The sequence below is a fragment of the Panulirus ornatus genome, chromosome 51 (assembly GCF_036320965.1).
Source record: "Panulirus ornatus isolate Po-2019 chromosome 51, ASM3632096v1, whole genome shotgun sequence".
Taxonomy (NCBI): domain Eukaryota; kingdom Metazoa; phylum Arthropoda; class Malacostraca; order Decapoda; family Palinuridae; genus Panulirus; species Panulirus ornatus.
The window spans coordinates 8,597,743-8,622,392 of NC_092274.1; the positions used below are offsets into that span (position 1 = coordinate 8,597,743).

The window sequence follows — 24,650 nt, forward strand, 5'->3', positions numbered from 1 at the left end:
TTTAGCCAAGCATATCGTAAATTACACTGCAATTAATATCTTAAGAGTTGATATAATCAAATAGTCCTTGGTATAGCCTAGATTTGCCTACTGTGAGAAACACATGATCAAAACTCAATTTTCACCAAAAATCATTGAGAGGACTTTCTATAAACTTGATACTGCTATAAAAACTTGATTAAAGTTTTGAGAACAAGATTGTTACTTAGTGTAGATTGATGAACCAGAGGATCCAAAACAAAACAACTCACTGGATACTATATGCAAATGGAAATGGGAAACCTAAGGCAAACATGAATTAATGTAAATATTTATTAATATACACTGACTGGGTATTGATACTTATAAATCATTATAAAGCTAGAACGTCATTATATACATCATATATAGCCCTTTAGTAGTAACTATAGTTGGCCTTTAAACAGATAAATCAAATAAAATATAAAGTAAACTAAAATCTGAATAAAGGCATATTCCAGGTACAAGGTTAATTATACAAAATCTCCACGTCTAAAGCACAATTTTCGAGTTAGGAGATTCATATATCTATACATGTGTTCATCAATTCAATTTCATAAAACTGAAAAGTAACAAGAATATATAAAACTATGATAAAGCATAAAAGCATTTTGACATTTTTGTTACTGATTGCGCAGACGACTAGCAGTAAGAGATGCATAGCAACTTACAACCCGAAGTTGACAAGCTCTAGACAAGGTTACTTCTGCAGATAACCTGTCTCAAGAATTCCTACAAAGGTGATAAAAGGAATTTTTTGAAAAGTAATGTGTTGTGGTAAAATCAGAGCGTAGTATATCGTGGTGTAGAAAGATTAAGTGGCTGTGAGCCATCTTCTGGAACCTCAGCAAGCTGAATGAGAGCCATAGCACCCATCCACTTTTCCTTTGTTTCTCCAGCCTGGGATGGACCCATCACTGGAGTAAGAGGCATAGAGGAAGCCTTAACAACAACTGAAGGTCTGCTTTGATTCTCAGGGTCCACTGGGTGTTTGGGTTGCTCCAGTTCTAATTCCCCCTGCTCAAGACGAGCTTCTCGCAACCACCTCTTCTTAGGCTGTCTCATACGCCAAGTCTCCTCGGACTGTGGGGATTTCTCAGACTGTGGGGACTTATCATCTGTGACACTGTCAAGGCTTTCAGTTACAACACTGGATGAAAGAGGCTGTGCCTCTGGAAGTGACAGAACCACCTGTGGAAGCTGTTCTTGGTAACCTTCAGAGAGGGTTTTCTTATCTGGAAGCTCAACTGGGATAAAATCAGAGTGAACATCAGATGGTCTGGATATATTCCAAGGCAATTCAACCACCAAATGATCACCTTCCAACAACTGGTCAGGTGGAACACCTAAGGAATCTGTATTCAGTTCTAGTGAGTCTGGAAAGCTAACTCCAAGAATAACCTCTGGCTCTTGTATTGAGATATGAGGCTCATGTGTGGCAGGATCATCAGTCACATGACCATGCGAAACATAAACAGAATCTTCTGTTTCTGTTAATGGCTTTATTCCATCCATATCAAAGCCTCTGTAATTGTGAGTCTTTGCAGGACTCTGCAGATTTTCTGTGTTCCTTAAAACACGTGCATGAAGTGGAGATGTTAGCAAAGGGCGCTGTGGACGTTGGCAGTCACCATATTTATTTTCATCTCCACCATAACTACCAGGTGGTGATACGTACACATTTTCATCTGTATGATGAGCCTGGAAAATTGCGCCTGGACGGCAGTCTGGGAGGTTTTGCTGCTGTTCCATTAATGGACCAAGACCACGACGAGATTTAGTGCGCTTTACTGGTGGTGGAGACATTATGTCTGAATCTGAAGAAGGTGTGTGTGGGGTTTGAGGAGTTTCTGGTGTCCCATCCAATTCACGTTTATTCTTGCGAGTTTTAGCTGGGGTACGTTCCATTCTCTCATGCCGATACTTCTCCAGCCATCGCAAAACCTATGGAAAGAGAGATACAAGATATAGTGGCATACTAAAAATCATTATCAGTTATCCAAACAAGTGTCATCCACATCACGGTAAGCATGCAGTTTTCAACAACAGATACCCAATGTATTTAACTTCAGAAATATCACTCTCTACACTTGTTCAAATGGTTACAAAACCCACACAAAAAAATTATATGAATCCATAATCTGGGTTCGGGTTTATTGAAAGGAAACAAACAAGAAAGCCTATCACATTCATGCAAATTAAAATTACATCTATGCAGTTTTCAAAAGAGAGAAATTGTCTAATGAAACTGGCACCTCCAATTACACTTTCAATTCACATTATCAAATGTGATTCTTCTGAGTTCTCTTAAAACATCTAAACCCAGAGTATCTTTTCATGGGTAACCATCTTTAGCTGCCTGAGATGGAATTAACATAAAAATGTAGAAATCTCTCCAAGAGCACTAGAATTTTGTAAAAATGGGGACAATGTTTATATCTATATATAAGCCTTAATAATGAGCCCATAGTCTGGTGGTTAACATAGTGATCCTCAAATCTAACAAGTCCCAGTTTGAATCTCCCACAAGATAGCCTACTGCCACCCCATTGCTGATCCTCCTCCTCTCCGAGTGCATGTATGTGTAGAATTAAGATATGTAAAAAGCTAAGAGAAGGGGTAACATACATATAAAAGTCTCTGCCATTAATACACAAACACTAACTGAATGAGACAGATCACTTGTAGACCTTGAACCACAAAAGTAGCATTTGTGAGCTGATAGAGAATGAGATTCCAAGCATTTACACGAGTATGGGAAAGTTTGAAGACTTTAAAGATAAAAGTTGTGAGAGTTAATCTGCTGCACTGTATTTCCTTGACAGTCATAAAAGCCTCAATGAAGAGCTGTAACCAGGAATAAAATACAGTTGTGGAAATCCTATAGACCTCCCTTCTATAAAACAAAGCCTCTACTCTTGTGTTCAGTTATCACAAAAAAAACTGATTGTGACAATATGCATTGGACTTCACCCTAGAGACCTGTGAGGTAGAAGTTTGCAGTAGTCTTTCTTTATGGATTTCAGAAGCCTTAAGATATCTGTATGACAGACTCTCGTCTGTTCCTTCAGCTACAAAGCACAACCAATTTAGCATCTCTTTACTGAAAAGAAAATGAGAACCAATGCCTTTACCATATAAAGGGAATAATTATGTCATATAGAAAAGGTCTGCAACCCATTACAGCTACTGTCATTACAGCAATAGATTTACATGGGGTTGATTAACTGTATAGAGCTTCTCAATTTGCTCAAACACCCTCAACCCATGTCCAGTGGGCTGATGTGAAACATGGACCTCCTAGCTCACAAAGGTTTCTAACTTTTTCACTCTGCTTACTGAGATAAAATGAAAGTAACTTATGTGTCCAGACACACCTCTGCCTTAACATGCACCAAACAGGTAGGTTGCCAGGAGAATTGGTACTGGAGTTCATTCACTTTACGGTGTGTTACAATTTACAATCTACTAAACCTGATAGCAAACACCTAAAACAATAGCTATCACAACCCCATTCTCTTTCACAGGGCCAGACAAAGACCATTATCTACATGGGAAAAAGAAGCCACTGTAACCTGTTTTGCGGGTATGGGGAAGAAGAATGGTTTCTGAAGAATAAACAATCATGGGAGTTGAAATAATTAGACAACGGTGCAAGGCAGTAGCTAACAGAAAGGAAATAAACAATGCTAATTCAATCCACCACATAAATTATCACAGACACAGAGGAGAAAGAATACTTCCCACGCATTCCTCACGTGTCGTAGAAGGCGACTAAAGGGGATGGGAGCGGGGGCTGGAAACCCTCACCTCCTTGTATTTTAACTTTCTAAAAGGGAAAACAGAAGAAGGAGTCATGGAGGGAGTGCTCATCCTCCTCGAAGGCTCTAATTGGGGTGTCTAAATGTGTGTGGATGTAACCAAGATGAGAAAAAAGGAGAGATAGGTAGTATGTTTGAGGAAAGGAACCTGGATGTTTTGGCTCTGAGTGAAACAAAGCTCAAGGGTAAAGGGGAAGAGTGGTTTGGGAATGTCTTGGGAGTAAAGTCAGGAGTTAGTGAGAGGACAAGAGCAAGGGAAGGAGTAGCACTACTGAAACAGGAGTGGTGGGAGTATGGTATAGAGTGCAAGAAAGTAAACTCTAGATTGATATGGGTAAAACTGAAGGTGGATGGAGAGAGATGAGTGATTATTGGTGCATATGCACCTGGGCATGAGAAGAAAGATCATGAGAGGCAAGTGTTTTGGGAGCAGCTGAGCGAGTGTATTAGTAGTTTTGATGCACGAGACTGGGTTATAGTGATGGGTAATTTGAATGCAAAGGTGAGTAATGTGGCAGTTGAGGGAATAATTGGTGTACATGGGGTGTTCAGTTGTAAATGGAAATGGTGAAGAGCTTGTAGATTTATGTGCTGAAAAAGGACTGATGATTGGGAATACCTGGTTTAAAAAGAGAGATATACATAAGAGTATATATGTAGGTAAGAGAGATGGCCAGAGAGCATTATTGGATTACATTTTAATTGATAGGCGTGCGAGAGAAAAAAGGAGAGATAGGTAGTATGTTTGAGGAAAGGAACCTGGATGCAAACTGGAGGGATGTCTGATCATTATCTTGTGGAGACAAAGGTGAAGATTTGTAGAGGTTTTCAGAAAAGAAGAAAGAATGTTGGGGTGAAAAGAGTGGTGAGAGTAAGTGAGTTTGGGGAGGAGTCTTGTATGAGGAAGTACCAGGAGAGACTGAGTACTGAATGGAAAAAGGTGAGAACAAAGGACGTAAGGGGAGTGGGGGAGAAATGGGATGTATTTAGGGAAGCAGTGATGGCTTGTGCAAAAGATGCTTGTGGCATGAGAAGCATGGGAGGTGGGCAGATTAGAAAGAGTAGTGAGTAGTATGATCAAGAAGTAAGATTATTGGTGAAAGAGAAGAGAGAGGCATTTGGACGATTTTTGCAGGGAAAAAATGCAAATGACTGGGAGATGTATAAAAGAAAGAGGCAGGAGGTCAAGAGAAAGGTGCAAAAGGTGAAAAAATGGGGAAATGAGAGTTGGGGTGAGAGAGTATCATTAAATTTTAGGGAGAATAAAAAGATGTTTTGGAAGGAGGTAAATAAAGTGTGTAAGACAAGGGAACAAATGGGAACTTCAGTGAAGGGGGCTAATGAAGGTGATAACAAGTATTGGTGATGTGAGGAGATGAAGTGAGTATTTTGAAGGTTTGTTGAATGTGTTTGATGATAGAGTGGCAGATATAGGGTGCTTTGGTCGAGGTGTTGTGCAAAGTGAGAGGGTTAGGGAGAATGATTTGGTAAACAGAGAAGAGGTGGTAAAAGCTTTGCGGAAGATGAAAGCCGGCAAGGCAGCGGGTTTGGATGGTATTGCAGTGGAATTTATTAAAAAAGGGGGGTGACTGTATGGTTGACTGATTGGTAAGGTTATTCAATGTATGTATGACTCATGGTGAGGTGCCTGAGGTTTGGCAGAATGCTTGCATAGCGCCATTGTACAAAGGCAAAGGGGATAAAAGTGAGTGCTCAAATTACAGAGGTATAAGTTTGTTGAGTATTCCTGGTAAATAATATGGGAGGGTTTTGATTGAGAGGGTGAAGGCATGTACAGAGCATCAGATTGGGGAAGAGCAGTGTGGTTTAAGAAGTGGTAGAGGATGTGTGGATCAGGTGTTTGCTTTGAAGAATGTTTGTGAGAAATACTTAGAAAAGCAAATTGATTTGTATGTAGCATTTATGGATCTGGAGAAGGCATATGACAGAGTTGATAGAGATGCTCTGTGGAAGGTATTAAGAATAAATGGTGTGGGAGGCAAGTTGTCAGAAGCAGTGAAAAGTTTTTATTGTGGATGTAAGGCATGTTTACGTATAGGAAGAGAGGAAAGTGATTGGTTCTCAGTGAATGTAGGGTTGCGGCAGGGGTGTTTGATGTCTCCATGGTTGTTTAATTTGTTTATGGGTGGGGTTGTTAGGGAGGTGAATGCAAGAGTTTTGGAGAGAGGGGCAAGTATGCAGTCTGTTGTGGACGAGAAAGCTTGGGAAGTGAGTCAGTTGTTGTTAGTTGATGATACAGTGCTGGTGGCTGATTCATGTGAGAAACTGCACAAGCTGGTGACTGAGTTTGGTAAAGTGTATGAAAGAAGAAAGCTGAGAGTAAATGTGAATAAGAGCAAGGTTATTAGGTACAGTAGGGTTGAGGGACAAGTCAACTGGGAGGTAAGTTTGAATGGGAAAAACTGGAGGATGTGAAGTGTTTTAGATATCTAGGAGTGGATTTGGCAGCAGATGGAACCATGGAAGAGGAAGTGAATCATAGGATGGGGGAGGGGGTGAAAGTTCTGGGAGCGTTGAAGAATGTGCGGAAGTCGAGAACATTATCTTGGAAAGCAAAAATGGGTATGTTTGAGGGAATAGTGGTTCCAACAATGTTATATGGTTGCGAGGCGTGGGCTATAGATAGAGTTGTGTGGAAGAGGGTGGATGTGCTGGAAATGAGATGTTTGAGGACAATATGTGGTGTGAGGTGGTTTGATCAAGTAAGTAATAATAGGGTAAGAGAGATGTGTGGTAATAAAAAGAGTGTGGTTGAGAGAGCAGAAGAGGGTTTTGAAATGGTTTGGTCACATGGAGAGAATGAGTGAGGAAAGATTGACCAATAGGATATATGTGTCAGAGGTGGAGGGAATGAGAAGTGGGAGACCAAATTGGAGGTGGAAAGATGGAGTGAAAAAGATTTTGAGTGATCAGGGCCTGAACATGCAGGAGGGTGAAAGGCGTGCAAGGAATAGAGTGAACTGGAACGATGTGGTATACTGGGGTCGACGTGCTGTCAATGGATTGAACCAGGGCATGTGAAGCGTCTGGGGTAAACCATGGAAAGTTGTGTGGGACCTGGATGTGGAAAGGGAGCTGTGGTTTCGGTGCATTATTACATGACAGCTAGAGACTGAGTGTAAGCGAATGTGGACTTTGTTGTCTTTTTCTAGCGCTACTTCGCACACATGAGGGGGGAGGGGGTTGTTATTTCATGTGTGGCGGGGTGGCGATGGGAATGAATAAAGGCAGACAGTATAAATAATGTATTTATTTTATTTATTTTGCTTTGTCGCTGTCTCCCGCATTAGCAAGGTAGCACAAGGAAACAGACGAAAGAATGGCCCAACCCACCCACATACACATGTATATACATATATGTCCACACACGCAAATATACATACCTATACATCTCAATGTATATATATATACACACACAGACATATACATATATACACATGTACATAATTCATACTGAATGGAGAAAAAATGGAGAAAAAAGAAACATGTACATGTGTATATATGTATATGTCTGTGTGTGTATATATATATATATATATATATATATATATATATATATATATTTGAATGGAGAAAAACTGGAGGAAGTGAAGTGTTTTAGATATCTGGGAGTGGATCTGGCAGCGGATGGAAACATGGAAGCGGAAGTGGATCATAGGGTGGGGGAGGGGGCGAAAATTCTGGGAGCCTTGAAGAATGTGTGGAAGAGTCGAGAACATTATCTCGGAAAGCAAAAATGGGTATGTTTGAAGGAATAGTGGTTCCAACAATGTTGTATGGTTGCGAGGCGTGGACTATGGATAGAGTTGTGCGCATGAGGATGGATGTGCTGGAAATGAGATGTTTGAGGACAATGTGTGGTGTGAGGTGGTTTCATCGAGTAAGTAACGTAAGGGTAAGAGAGATGTGTGGAAATTAAAAGAGCGTGGTTGAGAGAGCAGAAGAGGGTGTTTTGAAATGGTTTGGTCACATGGAGAGAATGAGTGAGGAAAGATTGACCAAGAGGATATATGTGTCGGAGGTGGAGGGAACGAGGAGAAGAGGGAGACCAAATTGGAGGTGGAAAGATGGAGTGAAAAAGATTTTGTGTGATCGGGGCCTGAACATGCAGGAGGGTGAAAGGAGGGCAAGGAATAGAGTGAATTGGAGCGATGTGGTATACCGGGGTTGACGTGCTGTCAGTGGATTGAATCAAGGCATGTGAAGCGTCTGGGGAAAACCATGGAAAGCTGTGTAGGTATGTATATTTGCGTGTGTGGACGTATGTATATACATGTGTATGGGGGGTGGGTTGGGCCATTTCTTTCGTCTGTTTCCTTGCGCTACCTCGCAAACGCGGGAGACAGCGACAAAGTATAAAATATATATATATATATATATATATATATATATATATATATATATATATATATATATATATATATCAAGCAATCAGCTCAGAACTGGCACGGACAAGGGGAATCCGACTGTCTAATTAAAACAAAGCATTGCGATGGTTGTAATGGATGTTGACACAATGTGATTATCCCTGGGGATAGGGGAGAAAGAATACTTCCCACGTATTCCCTGCGTGTCGTAGAAGGCGACTAAAAGGGAAGGGAGCGGGGGGCTGGAAATCCTCCCCTCTCGTTTTTTTTTAATTTTCCAAAAGAAGGAACAGAGAAGGGGGCCAGGTGAGGATATTCCCTCAAAGGCCCAGTCCTCTGTTCTTAACGCTACCTCGCTATCGCGGGAAATGGCGAATAGTATGAAAAAAAAAAAAAAAAAAAAAAATATATATATATATATATATGTATACGTAAGATGTATAGGTATGTATACTTGTGTATGTGGACATGTATGTATATACATGTGTATGTGGGTGGGTTGGGCCATTCTTTCCTCTGTTTCCTCGCGCTACCTTGCTGATGCGGGAGACAGTGACAAAGCAAAATAAATAACAAATAAATATAGTACCGCAAAGCTTTGCGGAAGATGAAAGCCGGCAAGGCAGCGGGTTTGGATGGTATTGCAGTGGAATTTATTAAAAAAGGGGGTGACTGTATTGTTGACTGGTTTGGTAAGGTTATTTAATGTATGTATGACTCATGGTGAGGTGCCTGAGGATTGGCGGAATGCGTGCATAGTGCCATTGTACAAAGGCAAAGGGGATAAGAGTGAGTGTTCAAATTACAGAGGTATAAGTTTGTTGAGTATTCCTGGGAAATCATATGGGAGGGTATTGATTGAGAGGGTGAAGGCATGTACAGAGCATCAGATTGGGGAAGAGCAGTGTGGTTTCAGAAGTGGTAGAGGATGTGTGGATCAGGTGTTTGCTTTGAAGAATGTATGTGAGAAATACTTAGAAAAGCAAATGGATTTGTATGTAGCATTTATGGATCTGGAGAAGGCATATGATAGAGTTGATAGAGATGCTCTGTGGAAGGTATTAAGAATATATGGTGTGGGAGGCAAGTTGTTAGAAGCAGTGAAAAGTTTTTATCGAGGATGTAAGGCATGTGTACGTGTAGGAAGAGAGGAAAGTGATTGGTTCTCATTGAATGTAGGTTTGCGGCAGGGGTGTTTGATGTCTCCATGGTTGTTTAATTTGTTTATGGATGGGGTTGTTAGGGAGGTGAATGCAAGAGTTTTGGAGAGAGGGGCAAGTATGCAGTCTGTTGTGGACGAGAAAGCTTGGGAAGTGAGTCAGTTGTTGTTAGTTGATGATACAGTGCTGGTGGCTGATTCATGTGAGAAACTGCACAAGCTGGTGACTGAGTTTGGTAAAGTGTATGAAAGAAGAAAGCTGAGAGTAAATGTGAATATGAGCAAGGTTATTAGTTACAGTAGGGTTGAGGGACAAGTCAACTGGGAGGTGAGTTTGAATGGAGAAAAACTGGAGGAAGTTAAGTGTTTTAGATATCTGGGAGTGGATCTGGCAGCGGATGGAACCATGGAAGCGGAAGTGGATCATAGGGTGGGGGAGGGGGCGAAAATTCTGAGAGCCTTGAAGAATGTGTGGAAGTCGAGAACATTATCTCGGAAAGCAAAAATGGGTATGTTTGAAGGAATAGTGGTTCCAACAATGTTGTATGGTTGCGAGGCGTGGGCTATGGATAGAGTTGTGCGCAGGAGGATGGATGTGCTGGAAATGAGATGTTTGAGGACAATGTGTGGTGTGAGGTGGTTTCATCGAGTAAGTAACGTAAGGGTAAGAGAGATGTGTGGAAATAAAAAGAGCGTGGTTGAGAGAGCAGAAGAGGGTGTTTTGAAATGGTTTGGGCACATGGAGAGAATGAGTGAGGAAAGATTGACCAAGAGGATATATGTGTCGGAGGTGGAGGGAACGAGGAGAAGAGGGAGACCAAATTGGAGGTGGAAAGATGGAGTGAAAAAGATTTTGTGTGATCGGGGCCTGAACATGCAGGAGGGTGAAAGGAGGGCAAGGAATAGAGTGAATTGGAGCGATGTGGTATACCGGGGTTGACGTGCTGTCAGTGGATTGAATCAAGGCATGTGAAGCGTCTGGGGTAAACCATGGAAAGCTGTGTAGATATGTATATTTGCGTGTGTGGACGTATGTATATACATGTGTATGGGGGTGGGTTGGGCCATTTCTTTCGTCTGTTTCCTTGCGCTACCTCGCAAACGCGGGGAAAAAAAAAAAAAAAAAAAGTACTAAAACTCAGTGAGATTAATTGAAAATAAGCAGTACAGAGAATTATTACAGTGAATTGGTAATTAGTGCTACTTGACAGCTTCTGCTTACAAGCCTACAAAAAAGTGGACTCTCTTTGAAATCTGAGCCATGTGACACTAGCCTTAATTCACCCTAATTAAATGTGAATGTATTGCTCAGTTTAAACCGAGATAACATGATTACTGGATTAGCCAAGAATTTCAGCTTAATCACAGGCCAGTCCTTTCTTTACAAGACACCTCATCATGGTTGGAAAACAGTAGAATAAATTTGCAACAGCAAAATGTAATGAGGACATTGAAATGGGCATTTGGTGGGATTATCAAATGAGGAAATGAAATATAAGGTAACTTACTTTGTAAGAAAGCAGTACATAACTCAAAAAATTACTGCAGGAAGGGCGAGAAGTCATAATTTACTGAAAATCTAACAATCTCCAAGAAACTGCAGACCTAGAACACCTGTGCAGTACAATGAAAACAACAAAGGAACTTTCAAAACGAAGGAAGCTGACTACAAAGCAGCTAGACACTCACAAGTGAGATGGTAAAATACTGCTAATAGGGGTTATCAAATATATTGAGATATCCCTGGGGATAGGGGAGAAAAAATACTTCCCACGTACTCCCTGCATGTCGTAGAAGGCCACTAAAAAGGAAGGGAGAGGGGGGGGGGCTGGAAATCCTCCCCTCTTGTTTTTAAATTTCCAAGAGAAGGAACAGAGAAGGGGGCCAAGTGAGGATATTCCCTCAAAGGCTCAGTCCTCTGTTCTTAACATTACCTCACTAATGCTAGAATGTATGCAAGAAAATTTTCTGTATCATCACATCACAGTGCATATGACAGACAGAGGGACTAATATACCACTGCCAAAAGATTTTGTTTTCACAAGCCATAACTTGGCAAGTAAAAATATCAGACATAAGTTAGAATAAAACAATCTTGTATCGTAATACATGGCTTTGCACATGTGGTGAAAGAGTGCACAAGAGAGGGATCTGGAGAGGGGAAAAAAAAAAAAAAAATAAATTCTTGAAGTACAAATGAGGAACTGGAGTTCCAGAACTTGAATGCACAACATTGTTTTGGAATTTTTTGTGATATGTAAAGTGGAATTGGAACACAGATAACATTATATGCTAATGAGGGAGGAAGGATAAACAATAAGAGAATATTTCAGCAAGATATTAATATACAAAATTGAAAATCTATACCATGAAGGTAATACAAGCAATATGGTCATCAGTCACCATCTGTGAGACATAAGAGGACAGGAAATGAATGGAGGGGACAAGAAGAAGAGAGACACTAAATCAGAAATGGAAGAATGGTGTGAAAAATATTTTGAGCTTGGGGCTTGAACATGCAGGAGGGTGAAAGGTGTGCACAGGATAGAGCGAACTGAAGCGATGTGGTATACAGAGGGCGATGTGCTGTCAGTGAACTAAACCAGGGGATGTAAAGCAGCTGGGGGAATTAGAGAGGTCAGTGGGGCCTAGTTGTGGATAGGGAACTATGGTTTCAGTGTATTACACAGACAGCTAGAGAATGGATGTGAGTGAATGAGGCCTCTTCTTTGTCTACTCCTGGTGCTACCTTGCTGACATGAGAAACAGTCTATAATATAATAAAAGAAAAAGAAAAAAGAATATTACTGCAAGACAAGAAAAATATAGAGAAACCTCAAAAATAACACAGTAGACAAGAGAAGATACAAAATTTTTGATAAATTTAAGAGTGACAGTCTGTTAAAGTGCATCTAATCAAGTGAAGGGATTCACAGTGTAGAAATGTTGGGAAGGATGGAGAAGTTTAAGAAACAAAATTATACGCACAAAAGTGCCTTCACACTGGAGGATACTAAAACCTAAAAAAAGTGATGGGATGGGGAAGAAATATCAGAAAACATTGAATTGTTAAGAAAACATAACCAGGTTGTTAAAATACCTCAACCTATACAATGATCAAAGACTGGATGTAATCTACATATGTGCTGGATAATTGTGCATATACACTTGATTCAGTAGTGGCAAAGGAAATTGCACAAAAGAACAGGCCAGCTTCCCTACGAAACTTGAAGGGGAAATCCCAAAGGAAATGGATGATTACTTGGAAAGGAAAATAAAAGCTTTGTGAAATGCAACGTAAATCTGAGTTAAAGAGGATGTGCATAAAAATTTCTTCGAGTTCTGAATTGGTCTGAACCCCATTCTTGCTTTTTAAAAAAAGAGATGGATAGGTTTATACTGTGTATATTTAGATGACAGAGAACATCTGATACTTCCCCACAGAAGGTTGGTAAAGAAGTGGGATCACTTAAGGGGACGGCTCCCTCCATGCATAGATTACCTTAATGTTGAGGAGAAAGACACAAGTCAAAGGAGGATTCAAAATGGAAAGGAGTCACCGGTGGTGTCCTTCATGGCTTGGTCTCGGGTTCTGTTTTGTCCTTAACCTTTGCTAATGATCTGCCAAATAACGTCCATTCTAAAACAAGCATGTTTGTGGATGTTGGTCAAAAAGAAGGTTTGAGAGCTCAGGATTGTCATTTTGCAAGGAAACCAACACAGACTTTAAATGTTGGTCTTATACATGATTTATAAAACTAAACCCTTGTAAATGAAAAGATATGAGGGCAAGGTACAATGAAAGAAGGCCACACCACAATAATTATCAAGCAGGAAATACACTAGAAATCTGTGAGTGAAAGATTTGGGAGTTAAGATTGTATCCAATCTACAGCCAGAGCTACTCAAGAAATCAATCAAAGAATAAAAACACTGTATGAAGTAACTTATAAAGAGAAGAGATATTCCCATAAAATAAAGTAACTAACCATGCTACTAGTCTGTCTAAGCATATGGTGACATATCCGGTAAGTCCAACATAACTCACTCAACCTTTTATGATTAGACATGAGCATCTACTATCATATAACTACATTTATCACACCATACTTCATCTTTATGTTGACCATTTTACATCATTGTTATTTCAGTGACAAGGGAAGACACTCATAACCAGAAGGAAACTTACATCATCTGTACACTCTGCAGGAGACAGCTGTGGGTTGATGTTTAAATCTGAAGTTCTTTGCAGGGAGGCATAGGGGTGCTCAGCACAGTGACGATTGGCATGGGTGAAGCGAGAAGTGCAACCTGAAGAGAACATGTACCAATAATGAATCTCGTAATTCTGTAGCTTAAAGGCACCACAAAAAGAAATTATAAATGGAAAACATATCAGTGTTCTGACTCCTAGCAGAAGTGATTGAGTTGAGCAGGTCATGACCTGGATTTTTAATTTGAAAACAATGTGGAAAGGTGGGGCCGAGATATCCTTAGTTCTCGGTATCTAACTCTCCATCTATATTTCTGATGTCTCTTTCCAACTGGAACTTCTTCAAGGGGGTGGTCATGGCAATAGTCTCTATAACTTAGTGAACTCCAGTGCCACTTTTTAGTCTTTAGTGCCCCACCCTTAAGAGAACACTGGCAGAGAGTTTTTGCAGAGGCTCCTACCTAGCTGACTGCTTTACCTAATGTTTCTACCTACTACTCAGTACCTTAGTCAAAATACTGTTTATATTATTCTCCCTGAGGTTTACTGATACTCTCTCACCCCAACCCTCATTTGCCCTCCTTTTCAACCCATGCACCTTCCTCTTGACCCCCTGCCACTTTCTCATACATCTTCCAATCATATCAATTCCTTCCCTGTATCACCCATATATCTCTCTTTTGTCTTTCACTAGTAGCTCTAATTCATCATCCCACCACTCACTACCCTTTCTAACCTATCCACCTTACACAAGCATCTCTTGCACATGCCAAAACTACTTCCACTGGTATTCGGTGCATTACATATGACAGCTGAAGGCTGAGTGTGAACGAATGTGGCCTTTTTTGTCTTTTCTTGGCGCTACCTCACTAGGGGAGGATGCTATTTCATGTGTGGCGGGGTGGCAACGGGAATGAATGGAGGCAGCAAGTTTGAATATGTATATGTGTTTATATGTATATGTGTATTTGTGTGTATACATGTGTCTGTGGGTGGGTTAGGCTATTCCTCGTCTGTTTCCTTGCACTACCTTGCTAATGCGGGATATGGCGATAAAGTATAATAAATAAAATAAACATCTTTACACAATACCTGTTTCCCGTGTCAGCGAGGTACCACCAGGAAACAGATGAAAAATGGTCCATCCACTCATATATATATATATATATATATATATATATATATATATATATATATATATATACATAAACGCCCACATATGCACATATACATATGCAGACATTACATACATACATGTGTACATATTCATACTTGCTTGCCTTCATCCATTCCTGTTGCTACCCTGCCTCACAGGAAAACATCATGTTCAATTTGTTTATGCATGGGGTGAAGGGAGTAATTGCGAGAGTCTTGAAAAGAGGGGCAAGTATGCAGTCTGTGAGGTATGAGAGGACCTGTGAAGCATCAGTTGTTGGCACTGGTGAAATATTCACTTGAGAAACTGCAGAAGTTGGTGACTGAGTTTGTAGGAGTGGGTGAAAAGAGAAAGTTGAGAGTGAATGTGGATAAAAGCAAGGGTATTAGGTTTAGCAAGACTGAGGGACAGGTTAACTGGAGTGTGAGTATGAATAGAGAAAAACAGGAAGTGAAGTATTTTTAGATACCTGGGAGTGGACATGGTGGTGAATGGAAACAAAGCAGAAGTGACTCATAGGGTGGGAGAGGGGGTGAAGATTCTGGGAATGCTGAAGAATGTGTAGAAAGAGAAAACGTTATAAAAAAAGTATATTTGAAAGAATCGTAATCCTAACAAAATTACATGGATGTAAGGCATGGGTTATAGAAAAAGCTGTGCAGTGTAAGGGGGATGTATTGGAAATGAAATGTTTGAGGACAGTATGTGGTGTGAGGTGGTTTGATCGAGTAAGTAATGAAAGGGTAAGAGAGAAGTGTGGTAAGAAAAAGCATGGTTGACAGCAGAAGAGGTTTGGACATATGGAGAGAATAAGTAAGGAAATGTTAACAAAGAGGATATATGTGCCAGAAGTGGAGAAACAAGATTGGGAGACCAAATTGGAGATGGAAGGATGGAGAGAAAATAATTTTGGGTGATCAGGAGGGTTAAAGAAGTGCACAGGAAAGAGTAAATTGGAACTATGTGGTATACTGGGGTTGACTCGGTGTTAGTGGACTGAAACAAAGCATGTCAAGTGTCTGGGGTAAACCATGGGGCCTGGTTGTGGTTTCAGTGCATTACACATGATTGCTAAAGAATGGATATGAGTGAAATTGGCCATTTTTGTATGCTCTTGGTCCACTTCACAAACACATGAAACAGCAATCAAGTGTGAAACTAACAATGATAACAATAAAAATTTTCCCATACGTGATCGGTTTCCTATGTTGGCGAGGTAGTGCTGGGAACAGACAAAGAAAAGCACATCTGCTCACATCCTTATATATTCATCTATTTTATTCATACTTGATCATGGTTTCCCACATCAATGAGGTAGTGCCAGGAAACAGACGAAGAATGGCCCATCCACTCATAAACACATATATACATACACATACATATACATATTCATACTAGCTTGCCTTCATCCATTCCAGATGCTACTCTGCCCCACAGGAAACAGCATCACTACCCCCTGCTTCAGCGAGGTAGCACCGAAAAACAGACAAAGAAGGCCACATTCATTCACATTGTCTCTGGTTGTCATGTGTAATGCCCCAAAACCACAGCTCCCTTTCCACATCTAGGCCCTACAGACCTTTCCATGGTTTACTCCAGATGTTTCACATGCCCTAGTTCAGTCCACTGACAGCACACAGACCCCAGTATTCCGTATCATTCCAATTCACTCTATTCCTTGCAGGCCTCTCACCCTCCTGTATGTTCAGGCCTTGATCGCTCAAAATCTCTTTCACTCCATCCTTCCACTTCCAATTTGGTCTCCCGCTTCTCCTTGTTCCCTCCACCTCTGACGTGTATATCCTCTTTGTCAATCTTTCCTCACTCATTCATATATTATAATATTTTATCACTATCATTATACTTGAGATAATGATCCAAAGTAATAAAATTGTCTTTATATCAAATTCTAATAAAAGATAAATATGTTAAGGTCAAAGATATGAGTACTATATAGCTACTTAGAAGCCTTTACCTGGAGCTGAGCAGACGAAGGGCTTCTCGCCTGTATGTAGCCGCTGGTGGGTCTTCAGCTGGCCACTTTGTGTGAAGGCTTTTGTGCATCCAGGGTAATCACACTGATAAGGCCGCTCACCTGTAAAAACATTTATGTCCTTCAATCTGGAGTGAATTACAGGCTTGGAAAATAAATGAGCGAGAACAGCAAAAATGAATCCACCAAACATGCAAAACAAAAATAATACCCAAAAATGGTAAGTTGGGGTTGAATATTGAGTTGGAAGGTTGGTTGTTTTGTGCTTGCCGGATCATTTAAGTGAATATGAGTTTTTCCTAATGTTATATACATACTGAAATAATCCGGGAAGCACTAAACAACTCAGTTTTAAACGCCAACCTTCTGCACATACATATATTGAAAATCTCACTTCCTATACACACTCAAACTCTCCTGACGACACTCTAGACATCATCCATCACTACAAACACCTGTTTCAACACATAATACTCTCACCCTCCAGTATGTTCAGGCCCCGATCGCTCAAAATCTGTTTCACTCCATCCTTCTACCTCTAATTTCCAAAATAGATACATATAAAAAGTAACCCTTGTTTCAAAAACTAATTCATGAAAAAAAAAAGAGGCTGAGTTCCAAACTTTAGCGGTGGAAGGAAAAATGACATCACAATACTTAGGCGAGGCAATGAATAGCTTGATGAGTGGTACATGATGATCTTTCTGATGGCCAGAGCATACATGCAGCCTCTCCTGGAGGGTCAGGAAGCAAACTAATGATAATGAAATAATGGCTGCCAAAGATCTTGTTCACAAGTGGTGGGCCAGAAGTGTGACAACTTGTACAGCCATTATGGTATATTGGGCACATGAAGATGAAACTGCCTACCCCCTCCCTCCCTCATGACTGACCTATACAGTACAAATATCTGGATTTTGACAAGGTCACGTAAGCTCTCAGGTCTGACCCAGAAGTCAGAATTCAATTATAAATCAACAAAAATTTAATAATGGTTCAAAATAAAGAATTATAATACAGTACTAAGATTATCCATAAAGAATTATAATACAGTACTAAGATAAAGAATTATATTACTGTATTGAGACTATTAATAATCATAATACAGGACAGATTATCAATAATTATTATCAAATTATCATTAATTATAATACAGTAGAGATTATCCATAATTATAATACAATACTGAAATTATCAATAATCATAACAGATTATAAAGAATTATATAATACAGTAGAGATTATCATTAAGTTTTATATACAGTACAACTCTGCACATTATTCATACCTACAGCAAAATATAGTTGATTATTGTGTCTTTAATCCTTTGAAGTTCAAGTTCTATAAGTCTTAAGTCATTAATAATAATAAAAAGGCAAGTTCTTACAATTTCCTGCATCTGGTAATTTACCCAGCAGTGTTCAACAAATTTGACCCCACTTCAGGAAGTGCAAATTGGTGCCAATTTTTCCTTAAGGGATAAATGGAGTAAAAGTGTCCTGTGTTACTTACATTTACTAATAAAGAGGAGGAGGAGGTGCTGCAATACTTATAAGGTCAGCCATCCTTAAAACCAAATGTGAATTATAAATATTTTGAGAGAGAGAGAGAGAGAGAGAGAGAGAGAGAGAGAGAGAGAGAGAGAGAGAGAGAGAGAGAGAGAGAAGAGAGAGAGAAGAGAGAGAGAGAGAGAGAGAGAGAGAGAGAGAGAGAGAGAGAGAGAGAGAATGTGATCATGGGGAGTGCCCCCTCCTCCTCCCACTACTACAATAGTGTAGCAGATCATACAACATGGCCCATATTGTAGTTTATACAACCCATGGCATAATACAGTATCGCTGAGCAACACTTGCAGTGTATCTAACAAGACATTATAACCATATATATGATAATCACCTTTGCTCATTACCATGATATGTTATCACATCATTAAATCATAATCTCACATCATTAACACTAAATCATAACCTCACAACATTAACACTAAATCATAACCTCACAACATTAACACTAAATCATAACCTCACAACACTGACACTACGTCATAACCTCACAACTGACAATAAATCATAACCTCACAACATTAACACTAAATCATACCTCACACAACACTAAATCATAACCTCACATACTAAATCATAACTCACATCAACACTAAATCATAACTACACAAACTAAATCATAACCTCACATAAAACTAAATCATAACCTCACATAACATTAAACATAACTCACTCAAACTAAATCATAACCTACATCATTAACACTAAATCATAACCTCACACATTAAACTAAATCATAACCTCACATCAACATAAATCATAACCTCACAACATTAATACTAAATCATAACCTCACATTACAAACTAATCATAACCTCACATTAACACTAAATCATAACCTCACATCAACACTAAATCATAACCTCAAAACACTAAATCATAACCTCACACATAAACTAAATCATAACCTACATCAACACTAAATCATAACCTACACATCATAACACTAATCCCAATTCATAAACCTCACATCAACACTAAATCATAACCTCACATCATTAACTAAATCATAACTCACATCAACACTAAATCATAACCTAACATCATTAACTAAATCATAACTCACATAATAAACCTACTACATCAACACTAAATCATAACCTCACATCAACACTAAATCATAACCTCACATTAACACTAAATCATCACCTCACATCATCAACACTAAATCATAACCTCACATCATCAACACTAAATCATAACCTCACATCATCAACACTAAATCATAACCTCACATTAACACTAAATCATAACCTCACATCATCAACACTAAATCATAACCTCACATCAACACTAAATCATAACCTCACATCATCAACACTAAATCATAACCTCACATCACTAAATCATAACCTCACATCATCAACACTAAATCATAACCTCACATCATTAACACTAAATCATAACCTCACATCATTAACACTCAATCATAACCTCACATCATTAACACTAAATCATAACCTCACATCAACACTAAATCATAACCTCACATCATCAACACTAAATCATAACTCATATCACTAAATCATAACCTCACATTAACACTAAATCATAACCTCACATCAACACTAAATCATAACCTCACATCATTAACACTAAATCATAACCTCACATCATTAACACTAAATCATAACCTCACATCATTACACTAAATCATAACCTCACATCATTAACACTAAATCATAACCTCACAACATCAACACTAAATCATAACCTCACAACATTAACACTAAATCATAACCTCACAACATAACACTAAATCATAACCTCACAACATTAACACTAAATCATAACCTCACATCATAACACTAAATCATAACCTCACATCATCAAACTAAATCATAACCTCACATCATCAACACTAAATCATAACCTCACATCATCAACACTAAATCATAACCTCACATCATCAACACTAAATCATAACCTCACATCACTAAATCATAACCTCACATCATCAACACTAAATCATAACCTCACATCATTAACACTAAATCATAACCTCACATCATTAACACTAAATCATAACCTCACATCATTAACACTAAATCATAACCTCACATCATAACACTAAATCATAACCTCACATCATCAACACTAAATCATAACCTCACATCACTAAATCATCTCACATCATCAACACTAAATCATAACCTCACATCATTAACACTAAATCAAAACCTCACATCATCAACACTAAATCATAACCTCACATCATCAACACTAAATCATAACCTCACATCAACACTAAATCATAACCTCACATCATCAACACTAAATCATAACCTCACATCATTAACACTAAATCATAACCTCACATCATCAACACTAAATCATAACCTCACATCAACTAAATCATAACCTCACATCATCAACACTAAATCATAACCTCACATCATTAACACTAAATCATAACCTCACATCATCAACACTAAATCATAACCTCACATCATCAACACTAAATCATAACCTCACATCATTAACACTAAATCATAACCTCACATCATCAACACTAAATCATAACCTCACATCATTAACACTAAATCATAACCTCACATCATTAACACTAAATCATAACCTCACATCATCAACACTAAATCATAACCTCACATCATCAACACTAAATCATAACCTCACATCATTAACACTAAATCATAACCTCACATCATCAACACTAAATCATAACCTCACATCATCAACACTAAATCATAACCTCACATCATCAACACTAAATCATAACCTCACATCAACACTAAATCATAACCTCACATCATCAACACTAAATCATAACCTCACATCACTAAATCATAACCTCACATCATCAACACTAAATCATAACCTCACATCATTAACACTAAATCATAACCTCACATCATCAACACTAAATCATAACCTCACATCATCAACACTAAATCATAACCTCACATCACTAAATCATAACCTCACATCATCACTAAATCATAACCTCACATCACTAAATCATAACCTCACATCAACACTAAATCATAACCTCACATCATTAACACTAAATCATAACCTCACATCATTAACACTAAATCATAACCTCACATCATCAACACTAAATCATAACCTCACATCACTAAATCATAACCTCACATCAACACTAAATCATAGCCTCACATCATTAACACTAAATCATAACCTCACATTAACACAATCATAACCTCACAACATTAACACTAAATCATAACCTCACATCATCACTAAATCATAACCTCACAACATTAATATGTCCCAATTCTCAAACCTATTTCACCGAGCGCTTACTGACAAGGTCAATAGGTTCCAATATCCCATTTATCAAAATGGTCAGTTTTTTTTTTGGCCGCACAGGTCCATTAACATGACTGTGGTTGTGGTGCCAAATGTGAACTATTAGCACAAATCACAACTGTCAAAGGGTAATTTCCCTGCCATGAACAAGCAAGCACAAGCAATTATTTAGAAGATATGCTTCTCTGGGTAATTAAGCAAGCACTATTATCTAAGGTTTAATTCATGCCCCGGGAGACGAGCTTAATTACGTAGCCTCATTATGATGAAATACAGGCCACTGTGACCCCTCCTACCCCTGCTAGTACAGTGGAGGGCACTGTGACCCATTGACGTCAATACTACGTCACAGTGTCCCTCCTGACCTCTGCTAATACACTAAGGTCACTGTGACCCTCCTGACCTCTGCTAATACACTAAGGTCAATGTGACACACTGACCCCATGGTAATATAAGGTCACTGTGACCCCCCTGACAATATTAATGTCACTGTGACTCTCCTGACCCGTTTATAAAATAAGGTCACTATGATCCCTGATCCCTTTCAATACAATAAGGTCACTGCTACCCCTGACAATACATCAAGGTCACTGTGACCCCCGACCCATGTGCGACACAAAGGTTCTCCCGCCTCGCGTTATCCCTTTAACTTACTATCTTATCAGGTCTCTTCCCATGAACCTCGTGTTACAGGAGAACATCAGGCAATGTAACGTTACAGTGGATACAGCCAGGTAAAGTTACAGGGGACACAACCAGGTCACATTACAAGGGATAGCCAAACGTTACAAGGGATACAGCCAGGTAACGTTACAGGGGATAGCCAGACAACGTTACAAGGGATACAGCCAGGTCACATTACAGGGGATACAGCCAGGTAACGTCCCAGGGGATACAACTAGACAACGTTACAGGGGATACCGCCAGACAACGTTACAGGGGACACAGCCAGACAACGTTACAGGGGACACAACCGAGTCACATTACAGGGGATACAGCCAGGCAAAGTTACAGGGGACACCACCAGGTCACATTACAGGGGATACAGCCAGACAACGTTACAGGGGATACAGCCAGGTAACGTTACAGGGGACACCACCAGGTCACATTACAGGGGATACAGCCAGACAACGTTGCAGGGGATACAGCCAGGTAACGTTACAGGGAATACAACCAAGTCACATTACAGGGGATACAGCCAGGTAACGTTACAAGGGACACAACCAGACATTACAGGGATAGCCAGGCAACGATACATGGAATACAGCCAAGCAACGTTACAGGGAATAAAGCCAGACAACGTTACAGGGGATACAGCCATGGCCGCCCCGCTCCCAGAAAGCCCGCGCATTTTCTTGTGTCGAGCGAGACGCGCCGCCATTTAACCTGCCTTGGGCCACCACCAGACTTTTAAATGGCGAGTCATATGGTCACCTGCCAGGACTCATGACACCTTGTGGTCACCTGCCAGGGCTCATGACACCTTGTGGTCACCTGCCAGGGCTCATGACACCTTGTGGTCACCTGCCAGGACTCATGACACCTTGTGGTCACCTGCCAGGGCTCATGACACCTTGTGGTCACCTGCCAGGGCTCATGACACCTTGTGGTCACCTGCCAGGGCTCATGACACCTTGTAGTCACCTGCCAGGGCTCATGACACCTTGTGGTCACCTGCTAGGGCTCATGACACCTTGTGGTCACCTGCCAGGACTCATGACACCTTGTGGTCACCTGGCAGGGCTCATAACACCTTGTGGTCACCTGCCAGGACTCATGACACCTTGTGGTCACCTGGTAGGGCTCATAACACCTTGTGGTCACCTGCCAGGACTCATGACACCTTGTGGTCACCTGCCAGGGCTCATGACACCTTGTGGTCACCTGCCAGGACTCATGACACCTTGCGGTCACCTGGCAGGGCTCATGACACCATGACCACGTCATGAGCTAGACTGACCACGAGGAATAGCGTAAGCCACACGTTAAATGCCCCTAACGATCATTAACCACCGAATCACGTGAAGGGCAAGTTGTTACCTCGTGCCATGAGAGTCAGCAAGACTTGGGCTTTCGGGATCATGCGCATGGCTGACCTGGGGAGGGGAGGGGAGAGGGGAGAAGAGGGAAATGGCGGAGCTTGTGAGGGAAATGATGTATTTGCCGACCAGGAGGAGGAGCGGACATGGCGGCCGGGAGGAGCGAGGGGCGCCCCCCCGACCTACAGATTGCGCAATCCTCCCCACTGGCCACGCGCTGTGGGGAGACAACCACGTTGTGGGGAGAAGTGGGCGAGAGAGAACCCAAAGCCCCTCATTGGCCATAAACTCCACCTCATATGAGGCCCTGCATGAGAGAGAGGGGTGTGAGGAGGTTGGCCAGGGCCGTGTCATGAGCAACGGTTTGAGGGTCGTTTAAAAAAGCGTTAACGGCAAACACGTCATTCCTCCTCCCCCACAGGTACTTTTAAGCTCCCCATCGGCCTCAGGCGGTCTCTCCCCCTCCCCACACGAACCACCGGCGTTTAAACGCTGCTGTAATCACCCACAGACTAGCCACTGGTTAATAATAAGAGCGGTGATGGCGGAGAACAGGTGCAGAGTTTAAAAATGGCGAGTTAAATGCCGTCTTACCCGTGTGTGTGCGGAGGTGGGCCTGGAGGCTCTTCTCCCTGGGGAAGACCCGGGTGCAGATGGGGCACTTGATGCTGCTGGGGGACTGGGCGCCTTCCATGATCAGGGAATTGATGGCATCCGCCCGAGGACGCCCTCTCTTGGATTCACAGCTGCGGGGGTCTGGGCTGCGGCAGGAGGTGCTGCAGCAGGGGCTGCTCAGCTCCACCTTACACAGGTTCTCTCCCCAGTTCCACGGGTAGAGGGTCTTGTCCGCCATGGGCGGGCTCCCGGGGAAGGACATGCCGCTGATCGGGCTGTCTGGCTGCCGTTTCGGCGTGGAAAACTGGGAATCTCCGAGACACTTCTCTGCCATGTCTGCACACTACCACCAAGCCATGGGTTACCGCGCGCCCCTCACGTTTTACCGCCAAA

The 24,650-nt window shown here is 40.7% G+C and overlaps 1 protein-coding gene across 1 annotated transcript; it reads right to left on the bottom strand.

Annotated features, from left to right (window-relative positions):
• Positions 1-298: 298 nt before the first annotated feature.
• Positions 299-24,650, bottom strand: LOC139764924 (uncharacterized). Its single transcript, XM_071692003.1, has 4 exons — positions 24,237-24,650; positions 16,731-16,850; positions 13,576-13,697; positions 299-1,962 (listed from the first exon to the last, which is right to left on the bottom strand). Exons 1-4 carry the CDS (start codon positions 24,589-24,591, stop codon positions 802-804), a joined length of 1,758 nt encoding a protein of 585 aa, XP_071548104.1. The 5' UTR covers positions 24,592-24,650; the 3' UTR covers positions 299-801.

Bases quoted from the DNA above. Each gene is read 5' to 3' on its own strand.
- LOC139764924 (XM_071692003.1), bottom strand. From the start codon at position 24,591: ATGGCAGAGAAGTGTCTCGGAGATTCCCAGTTTTCCACGCCGAAACGG. The intron at 16,851-24,236 runs GTAAGACGGCAT...ATGTTTTTACAG, and splicing joins CCACCTCCGCACACACACGG to GTGAGCGGCCTTATCAGTGT. The intron at 13,698-16,730 runs GTAAAGGCTTCT...TGTTCTCTTCAG, and splicing joins CTTCGTCTGCTCAGCTCCAG to GTTGCACTTCTCGCTTCACC.